This window comes from Miscanthus floridulus, chromosome 18 (assembly GCF_019320115.1).
Source record: "Miscanthus floridulus cultivar M001 chromosome 18, ASM1932011v1, whole genome shotgun sequence".
Classification (NCBI taxonomy): Eukaryota; Viridiplantae; Streptophyta; class Magnoliopsida; order Poales; family Poaceae; genus Miscanthus; species Miscanthus floridulus.
Window position 1 is genome coordinate 61,851,622 of NC_089597.1, and position 10,710 is coordinate 61,862,331.

The 10,710-nt window shown below is 47.1% G+C and overlaps 2 protein-coding genes and 1 pseudogene across 2 annotated transcripts; 1 reads left to right on the forward strand and 2 right to left on the reverse strand.

The window, feature by feature from the left end:
- Window positions 1-2,259: 2,259 nt before the first annotated feature.
- LOC136522744 (protein DMP4-like) lies at window positions 2,260-3,159 on the reverse strand. The gene has a single exon (XM_066516556.1). It carries the CDS (start codon window positions 3,031-3,033, stop codon window positions 2,329-2,331), a length of 705 nt encoding a protein of 234 aa, XP_066372653.1. The 5' UTR covers window positions 3,034-3,159; the 3' UTR covers window positions 2,260-2,328.
- Window positions 3,160-6,440: 3,281 nt separating this feature from the next.
- LOC136523946 (uncharacterized) lies at window positions 6,441-7,136 on the reverse strand. The gene has a single exon (XM_066517456.1). It carries the CDS (start codon window positions 7,134-7,136, stop codon window positions 6,441-6,443), a length of 696 nt encoding a protein of 231 aa, XP_066373553.1.
- Window positions 7,137-8,356: 1,220 nt separating this feature from the next.
- Window positions 8,357-10,710, forward strand: part of LOC136523947 (uncharacterized) — an 80,053-nt pseudogene continuing 77,699 nt past the window's right edge.

A 10,710-nucleotide genomic window follows, 5' to 3' on the forward strand; every position in this document is an offset into this window, starting at 1 on the left:
CGTCAATTAGGTCTCACATACGATTTTTCCCTGATGCGGTAAGAATTACAAAAGAGAGGAAAAAGAAAAATTTTATGGTGGTCAGAAAAAATAGAGGCCATCAATAAGTAGAAGTCCAATGGTGAAAAAATAGGAGGTACAAAACCAAGATATCACTAAACTGATGGAACCAGTACCAAAAATAGGTTAGACCGTACTGAATTTAATTAATTAATAGTGAATAATAAATTGTTTTTTATTAAACTTATCAGATCAACGGGAAGAAAAAAATCAAAGGCAAGAAGTACCTGAAAGTATCACCGGTACCTTTCAACCACCATAAAAAAAATGCACCACAATAAATGTCAGGGGGCACCTCAACAAAGTCAACTAAAATTGGTTCAAATCAATAATTTACTGAAATACGCTAAAACTTGCATTCAGTCTGAATCATTCGAACATGATAGTTGAATGAATCACGCTATAATAATTAGATTGGCACATTATGCACACATCCACACCGAAACATACAAGCTGCCGTCACCACCAAATTGAACATGAAGAGCATGAAGAATAGAAGAAGAATGCAGATGAACACAAAAAACTGAAATTTCCATGGACACTTACATGTTCGTCGCAAAAAACAAGCTGTGATGAAACAAGTCATCGCCAGGCTGCCATCGTCACCATGAAGTCCTTGTTGAGGTCGTTTTTGTGCCTCTCATGTGCTCTCAAGAACTCCACGTGAAATGCTGCATGCGCCACGCACATGCCACCACTGCACTTAGAACTTATATGGGTAGTTCCCCTAAATCCATATGAAGAAATTCTAATAAATCTCAAAGGTTCAATATCTGTGTTCTCTAATGGGCTTTAATATTTAAACCCATAAGTAGAGGTGGGAGGTACATCATCAATTAGTATCATATTGCCAATTGATGTGGAGGTAGAGAGTTTTCCTTATTTTACATATGTATCAATCCTCTTTGAAAAAGACACACCAAAAACTATTATTAGGAGTTCCAGATGGAAAATCCTAAGGTAGTCAATTAGTGTATTTTCCTCTTTTCACTATTGCGCTGACGCCGTAGTCTCTCCATCTTGACCGTCTGCGTGCACTGGCGATCGGGAGAGCATGTCTCCGGAACCCTCGTCCGTGTGATCCTGCACCGGGAGAGGACGAATAAAGTTTTTGGGAGTTGCGCCCTCATCCTTGCGATCCTGCACCGGGAGAGGACGAATAAGGTTTTTGAGAAGCGCTCTTAGCGCAACTGCTCCCAACCTTCACGACGGGTCGTCTTCCATCCAAGTTAGGAGGCGCTACGTACCGGCGTATACGTCGTCAACTGCTCTGATTAGATCATGCTAGTATACAAGTTATGCTTGATCTGGTTCATAGATTTATCATGATTTATATTCTCGTTTTAATGTAGAAATTGCCTAATTATTTAACAACCCCGTGGACGCTCAAGCCTTGACCCCCACACGTGTAGCTGTCAAGGGTCCTGCATGCCGCTGCCATCGAATGAGCTCTTCCACTGCACTGGGAAAGGGAAGGAGAGAGGCTGCGAGGGAGGAGGAGGCGATGAGAGAGGTAGGCCAGGTCCATATTGAGTTGAGAAGTGGAGGGGGCTGAAGACTTAGGGCTATCACTAGTAGAAAATCGATCTCTAGTCCCGGTTAGGAAAGCCTTTTAGTCCCTATTTTTCAACGGGGACTAAAGGGTAACACCAACTGGGACTAAAAAGTCTATATTAGTCCGGGCTAGTGTTATCAATTGGAACAGGTCAAGCTTCTTTAGTCTGGGTTGGTAACATCAACTGGGACTAATGTAGACCATTTAGTTTGGTTTGATGTTACCAATCAGAACTAAAGGTCATCTAACACCCAAGAAACTTAGAACCAGGACAAATGCTAACATTAGTCCCAGGACCAATTGTAGCCGAGACTGATGCGCTGAACGGAAGATCTATTCTATACTAGTTGATGTAAGGCTGTGGCTTAGCTTAAATTGATTTTTTTTTCAGATGTAAGGATAATATCACTGCCGGTGGGCTATGTTAAAATCTGGCATATCGATTTCAAAATAACTGGCAGTGAATATCGTATCACTGCCGGTTTTGAAGCATCTGGCAATAAGGTCGGTCTCAATGAGAATTTCATGGTCATTAAATAAATTGATATGATATAGTTTAAATAAAAAGAGATAACAAAAAAATTTATGGGGATGAAACTTGTTTACACTTATTCCAACACATGTGAGTTTTGAAAACAAGGATATGTTGCATTGATGAAAACCATGGTTACTACTGGTAAATTGATAATAATCAACTGGATATTTCTTTTTCTTTATACGGCATTATTATTGCTTCGTTTCCCATCTTGTTCTTGTTGATGAGGCATCAAGTCTGTGTACCCGATGCTCTTCCTGGTTGTCGGGAAGATCATGAACACCATGCTGGACAGGAACCCTAGTCCCACCGGAAGGTTCATGAGCACTTCCCTGGCGTCCGGCCTGATGTCCGGGAACAGGCAGCTCTGTATGCCGGCGTTGCCGAGGGCCACGACGACGAACAGGACCGCGGAGACAAGCGCGTGCACGAAGTCCAGCGCCTTGATCTTCATCCTGGGGATGTTGGCGAATCTGCGCCTCTGCTCGTCGCATGTGCCGTCGAAGTTGAACGGGTAGAAGCCCCGCGGCGTGGCCATGCCATAGTAGAGCCGGCCGTCGTGGCCCACCAGGCTGTCGGTGAAGGAGAGCAGCAAGCAGGAGGCAGCGCAAGCGCCGATGAGTGTGAGGGTAAGGTACCGGCTGGCAGTGCCGCATACGCCGTGGTTGCTGAAGGACGGCGCCAGCGCATGGAAGGCCATGACAGTGCCGGTCGGCAGGAGCTTGATGATGTCGCAGGCGCAGCACAGGGTTTTGTCGACCAACGGGGCAGGTGCCTTGGTGCTACCGCTGGCGCCATGTGGAAGTGGCGGCATCAGCAGGTTCTTGTCGTGGGTAGACGAGTCGTCGTCGACCATGTGAGTTTGGACGGAGCTTGATTTCATCTCGTTTTCCGAAGGTTGCACACTTACACCCTACGAGTATAGCTAGTGTAGGATGCTTGGGGATCGGAGATTACCAGCTCTGTGTATGTATCTTACATTTCACAGGTTCCAGGCACTTATATTGCATTGTTAGTTCTCAGTCATCATCGTCGTACTTACACGGGATTGGATATGATATTGATCACATCACATGCATGGTGACAACTTGTGGTGCATCGCATCCGTGCTTGGACAGGGAACTCGTGCAAGGTAGCTGGATTGCTTAAATAAAGTTCACAAGGACGAAAAAATAGTGGTCCTGCGGAATCCTGGCTAGCTTTTTCTTTCTTTTTGAGGAACACGATTTATTTATCACCTTAAGTCTTGGAAACACAAGTTTTGTCCTTCAAAGCTTTCATCCTCTTGTCGGTCACCTCGTTGACATTGTCTATCATCGAACTCGTGGTAAATAACATCAGACAAGTCATTCTATTTAGCCAATATGTATGCATCTAACTTTACCTCAGAAGTCATTCTATTTAGCCAATATGTATGCATCTAACTTTACCTCAGCTAGCAAAACCACCTCATATCAATAAACCAGCTTGAAGGGAGTAACTTTGGTACCATGTCTAGATATGCGATGAGTCCATAAAGCATCAGACAAAGCCTTGTGTCACCTTTTTCGATTGTCCTCCATCTTCTTTTTTCACAAGTTTGATTAAGATCTTGTTACTAGACTTGGCTTCACAATTGGCCTGAGCATAAATTTTGATGAATCAAGGAATTTGATTTTATAAGATTAATAAATTCACAAACCTCTTTTGACACAAAAGAAGAACCTTGATCCGTAGTTAAAGTTTGAGGTATGACGGATTTGTGAATATATGCTCAGTGATAAATTCAACTACTTCCTTATGTGTTATGTTTTAAAAGGCACAACTTTGATCCACTTTGTAAAGTAATATATAGGGCATGTTTGGATGTCACCCTCGCTTGGGGAGTGATGGCAGGCAACTGTATCCGATTGTTGAACGCATTGATACCTGGCCCTGGCGCATTTCCCAAGGCGAAAACCAAATAGGCCCATAGCCACTAGCATAAAGATGTCCCTTGTAAGAAGGGTGATGAGTCTGCCAGATGAAATTCGATCCCCTTGGAATGGCCATATGGCATGATGATATAATGCATCATTGTAGGGCCAGCCCTAGGGTGGCCAGCAGGCCAACCTCTCTAGGCCCTCCAAAAGCCTAAGATCGCATGTAGGACCTTGGATTAGAAAGTTGGTGTTTATACCTTAAAATTTTAGCGAAATTAACTTTAATTTGTTTGAAAAATAACTTAGTACAACAACCTTTGCTACTCTGTGTATATTAGTGGGGCAAGGTTAATATGTGGGACCCATATTAGGAACCAAAACTAGATATATATTGGAGAATGCTCTGTCAATCCAAAAATATTTAATGGGCATTGAACTTTTTAAGTTTCTCCCAATGGATTTAGGCATTTTAAATCATATAGGGATAAATATCTAAATCCAAATGAACCCTATCCAAAGATATCCAAAGCAACAAATGTCCAATTAAATTTTTTGAATGATTTGAATCCACTAACAGTAGCTCAAAACTCAGCTCCTCGGCACCTAGGCCAAGTTCATCAAAAACACCTCCCGTTTGCATGCCTAGCTATACTTTTACACAACTCAACTAACTTACATTAATAGCAAATTAAACATTTCCAATCACGCTATTCTACACACTAGATAAAGATGCACAACGGATGAGCAAAGCGAGTACCTCGCATGAACCCTCCCAACGTCTAAAATCTAGTGGAGAGAAAGTCAAAATTCACCGAAAAACGGGTTCATTCCATCTACGACAACATCGACGAGACATGAAATGGGTCATTAGTTTACGGCACATCTTATATGTACAACACATGTGTCCAACACACAACGCCATGAAGTAACCATGTGCAAATGTTGGGCAACACGTCTATCCTGAACCCCTTATATATACCCAAATGCTTTGCCGGATGTTGCATTTGGAAACTTCATTAGTGCATTTTAAAATTCAGAACACCTTCCTTGCTGTTGTTCCTGATATCGAGAACCTAACGCGACAATGTCTTGTTTGGAATGGTGGAATGCAAAATAGAGGAAAGAAAGAAAGTGCAGGAATAAAAAATTATTGTAAGTAGAAAATAGAGGATTGAAAAACACAGGAATTTTATTAGAATCGGTGTTTGGAACACAGAAATATATGAACAACTTTATTCCTCTAGTGAATAAGGACTTGCTCATCCCTCCATTCACATGTAGGAAATTTTTCGAACAGCTTGAAATGTATGTTTTATTTCCTCCATTTTATGAAGGAAACCAAGCCTTTTCATAGGAAAGGAAACCTTCATTCCTCCATTCCAAACATCATGTGATATAAGCAAAACATAGGAATTGGATTTCCTTTCAAATTCCTATGAAAATCCTAAAATACAAACAAACTCAAGGATGGGAATCTAATGCAAGGAGTTTCAAAAAATAATCTCAGCAACTGTTCACCTAGGCTTATGTGTCCTAACTTGTTTTATCCAAAGAAGCTAGCTTTACGTTTCTTATAAACGGTACCTAATTCCCAAATTCTTTCTTTTGGACGATCAACTACCAATACAGAAAATGATAAGTACATGTGATTATCCTTAGAGCAACTCCATCAGGGCCTCTACTTGATCCCCATAGCTAAATATGGGTGCCCAGACTACAAACTTTACTCCAACAGAGCCTCTACTTGAGACGCGAAATTTGGGTGTGGGCACAAAAGTCCCCCCTCCAGCACCCATTCCTGTGGGCTCTAGGCCAAGCCCCGATATGACGATTTTCATCCATTTTCCTCGTGCCAAGCTCCGTCCCTCTCATCGCCCGCACTGCTTCTCTACGTGCCCTCGCTCAATCAGCTCCTGCAGCCGCTCGATCTGCCCCTCGGTCGCTCAATACGCTCCCTGATGGTGCGTCCTCCCCGGTCGTCCGCCTTTGCTGGTAGGACGTGTGACATGCTCAATCCAGCCTCCGTTCATCATGGCTCCATCTAGCAAAGCCTCTCTCCCCACAGTGACTCCTTCATTCAGCCCCTACGTGTAGACTCCCTCCCACGCGCAGCGCGCCACTACTACACAAAATTTAACTAAGGCGGGCAAAAATGCTTAACCGAGGCAGTTTTTGCAACCATCTCGGTCAAAAGGTCACGGTTAATGGGACATTTTCCGAGGCAGTACGATGCCGCCTTGGTAAATCGAATAAAAAAACAAAAAAAAAATCCCAGAGGGCCTGGATCTGGTCCTTGCTCTGCCGCCCCTACGCGCCGCCGCCGCCGCCAAGGGAACCATGACCCGCCACACTCTACGTTCGCATTCGCGCCCGCGTTCGCGCTGGCAGCTCACCGCGCGCCCGCAGCCGCCGCGTCCGCACCAGTATCCCCACCACGCAGATCCGTCGCCGCCATAGTAGATCCACCGCGGGTGTGGGCGACCTCGCGCGCCACCACAGGTCGGGACCGCCCAACCCTGGATCTGCACCGCCACGCCCTTGATCTGCGTTGCCCCGCCCGGATCCGCGCCACCAGAGAAGCTTGAGGGAAAGGGAGGAGCTCCTCGCCCAGATCCGCACCGCCGGAAGAGGAGACGGAGGAGCTCCTCGCCACGTCGTCGGAGGTGCGCTTGAGGGAGAGGGAGGGAGGATCGCCGCCGGGAGGGGAGGTGTAGCGCGCCGCCGGGAGGGGAGGACCGCAGAGCTGCCTGCTGCTCGAGCGCGAGCGTTGACAAGGGAGGGAGGGAGAGAGAGTGGAGGGAGGGGAGAGGGCGCACGGTAGGGAGGGTAGCACCGCCGAGATGCAAGAGAGAGGGAGAGTGGAGCGAGGGAGAGAGGGAGCCACGCCATGCGACGAGGGAGGGAGGCGCGCCGCTGAGAGAGAGAGAGTGAGGGTTTGGGGGCGCTCTGGCCTGTTGGGACAGGAAACCCTAATGCGCATTTTATACCTGTCACGTCTATCGGGCCTCGGTTGGGCCGTCTGGGCCTTGGCCTCTTTTTTCCGAGGTGGGCCACTTACAAGGCCCGCCTCCGCAAATGGAGGCATTTTTGGAGGTCCGCCTCGGTTAATAGATTTTAGGAGGCGTTTATCTTTTAACCGCCTCGGTAAATAGATTTTGCGAGGCGGTTGATTGTGACCGCCTCGGTTAATCGAGGCGGTTGAATTGTGTGCCGTCTCCGAGACCCTTTTCCAAACGCCACGCAAATATTTTTCTGTAGCCCACGGCCACCGCTCGTCCTAGGCTCCCTCTCACTCATGTGCTTCTCCTTCGGTCACGAGAGCCTCGCTTGTCCGGGGCTCCGTCATCCCCGCGGTAGGACGAGGATCTGTCGGCAAATCTGCCGGTGGTAGGATGGACGAGGATCTGCCGGTTCCTCCCCGTGGACGCTGCTAGGATGAGCGGCCTCCCTGTCGTCCTCTCTGCATTGAGGACGATAGCTCAGATGGTAGAACTTTGAGGATGACGAGCGGGTCCCGTTTGGGATTCTCTACATGAACGGGATTTGAGGGCTTAGATTTAAGTGCTGCTGTTGGATTGAAAGCAAAGAATTAGACCAACAAAAGTAGGGAATGCACCGGAGCACCAAAATCAATAGTAGGGGCCATGATTTTAGTGCTCCTGCTGGAATTGCTCGTTCCACAAAAGAATGAGCCATTTCATAGTTTATTAATCCAATTGGCCATTTTGGAATGAAGCACTGGCAGTATTCGAACGGAATCAACCAAACAGCTGCTTCAAATCGAGTAGATGCAGAAAATGTAGATTCTCGATTGGCACAAAGACGGGCGTGCATGATTTGGTACAGATTGCCGGCGCGGCGATGTTCTTGGCTCCATCAAAGTTCCAAACTAAACACGAAACTAGCTGACTGGAACCACATCGCAGAGTTTATTCTTGGTAAGTATATATGTCATCACCAGGTAGCTAGCTGTACCCCTGTACCAGTTAAATTATCCCGTCGATCTGCCAGTTTTCGTTGATCCAGTAGTTGTGCAGGTATTAATTTGTCTGAGTACGGAATCATATAGACGAATAATCATTTCAAGTGCAAACAATCAAACGCATACTTTACATCAACCATTTGTTTGTTAACTTTTCGTTACAAATGGACACGACAAGAAGCAGATGACAACGTTGCCATGACTATATAAGAAGGCTGATCTTACAAGCAGTAGTGTGTACAAGTTGTTGGAAGGCTAGCCGCTGGATTAGCTGTGCTACGTAGTACTGGTCATCTAGCCTCTTCCTCACCATGGCTTCGACCATGCACCTGACACTTGTGCTTCTATGCCTTGTCGTTAGTCACGCTCATGGGTCAAGCCGCGTCCTTCGATGGTCTGACGATTCAGATGTCTCGCCGTCGACGACAAGTTGCCCGTCGATCACTTCAGGTGCAACGCGCTGTATAATTAATCTACTTGGTCGCACTTGGATGCACGTGAACGTGACAAAGTTCACACCGCACGAGGCACGACGCTGACGCATATTTTACTACCTTCTGATACTTTTGCAGGACATACCAACGGCAACAAGCTGCCAGTCGTTCACCGGCTGAGCCCATGCTCTCCCCTCGCCAGCGGCGGCGCTCGGAAGCATGGCAAGCCATCGCTGCATGAGATCCTTCACCGCGACAGTCTACGCGTGCGATATCTATCTCAAGTCCGAGCCGCTACGGCTGCCGCTGCCGCTGCACCGGCCCCGTCACCGTCAGCAGACACGCCAGCATCAGGCATGTCCGTCCCCGCCACACAGAACGTCGTCGCCAGCTTCCCCGGATTGTTCGAGTACACGGTCCTCGCTGGTTACGGCACTCCAGCGCAGCAGCTCCCCCTGTTTTTTGACGTCAGCGGCCTGTCCGACATTCGGTGCAAGCCGTGCTTCTCTCGGTCGTCCCGAGGGGAGCCGTGCGACGTGGGGTTCGACCCTTCCAAGTCGTCCTCGTTCCGCAGCGTGCAGTGCGGCTCGCCGGACTGTGGGTACTCGTGCTCTACTGGTGGATCGTGCACTACCACGTTCCAGAACTCGACTTTCGTGTTCGGTAACGGCACCATCGTGATGGACACCCTCACGCTCTCGCCGTCGGCAGCCTTCGACAACTTCGCTGTCGTCTGCTTGCAGCTCGACAACGACTTGTTCACCGACGACGTGGCCATTGGGAACATCGACCTCAGCCTCAGTCGCCACTCGCTGGCGACCCGTGTGCTGAACTCCTCACCCCCCGGCACGGCGGCCTTCTCGTACTGCCTCCCAGCGGACACCGACTCCCACGGCTTCCTCACCATTGCTCCAGCTCTGTCTGACTACTCCGGCCACGCCGGCGTCAAGTACGTGCCGCTGGTGACCAACCCGACTGGGCCCAACTTCTACTTCGTCGACCTCGTTGCCATCGCCATCAACGGCAAGGACCTTCCGTTCCCGCCAGCCTTGTTCAGGGGCAATGGGACGCTGATCGACTCGCAGGCGGCGTTCACCTACCTGAACCCGCCCATCTACGCTGCTCTCCGCGACGAGTTCAGGAAGGCGATGGCGCAGTACCCACCGGCGCCTGCGTTCAGCGATCTTGACACGTGCTACAACTTCACCTTGACCGAGTACATCTACCTCCCGAACATCACTTTCAGGTTCGGGAACGGCGAGACCATGGACCTCGACGACAGGCAGTTCATGTACTTCTTCCGCGAGCACCTCACCGACGGCTTCCCCTTCGGGTGCCTCGCGTTCGCGGCAGCACCCGGCGAGAATTTCCCCTGGAACTTCATTGGAACCCAGGTGCAGCGGACCAAGGAAATCGTCTACGACGTACGCGGTGGCAAGGTTGCCTTTGTCCCCAGCCGTTGCGGCTTGCGTTGATGATGCTCCAAATTGACTGTCGCGTGTACTTTGTCCTAGTTGCTGTATCGCGTTCCTAGTTTCTTGCATTTGACTTCACAGTTAGTAGTTTGCATTTTTAAGTGTATGTGATCATACGAAGTTTGTCTGTGTGATAATTGTTATACAATTTCATTATTTGGACTGGTACAATGCTATTATCTATTATTTTTTCAATTCTCCTAAATTTCAAGTGCCTGAATTTTAAGATAATTTCAGGCAACACTCTTATACTCCAACTAGTATAGGTAAATTGTCACTTTTATGATTTTTATTTGTCTTTGTGTCATAAATTATCAAATTTTTGTCTTTGACGACTATGTAAATAACTGAAAATTATTGAATCGACTTTGTGACAACACACATCAGATTTTGTCAAGTTTGTCTAACGGGTTTTTATTCTTGGAACCAGAAATTACAGATTGTGTCTATAGAAATTGTAACGAACTATAGCTAGTGGCGGATCCAGAAATGAATCAAGAGGGCGGCTAAATAATAGAAGGCTAGAAATGATACTGGTTAGGACTGTCTCTAGAAATCCAAATGTAAGTTGCGTTCTACGATTTCAAATAAAACTTAATCTTGTCTTAATACAATTAAAGAAATTATAAGAAGGTAAAGATAGCACTGACATTATGTTATCGATCATCTTCCAGGTATTCCTCGAAATAAAATCTTCAATAATATCTTGAAACTATCAATTTATATAAAAAAATTATGCTTAGTTGCTAACCATATCAATTTAGTCAA

What these genes read in the sequence shown, in the direction of transcription:
- LOC136522744 (XM_066516556.1), bottom strand. Translation starts at nt 3,033, where the DNA reads ATGAAATCAAGCTCCGTCCAAACTCACATGGTCGACGACGACTCGTCT.
- LOC136523946 (XM_066517456.1), bottom strand. Translation starts at nt 7,136, where the DNA reads ATGCCTCCATTTGCGGAGGCGGGCCTTGTAAGTGGCCCACCTCGGAAA.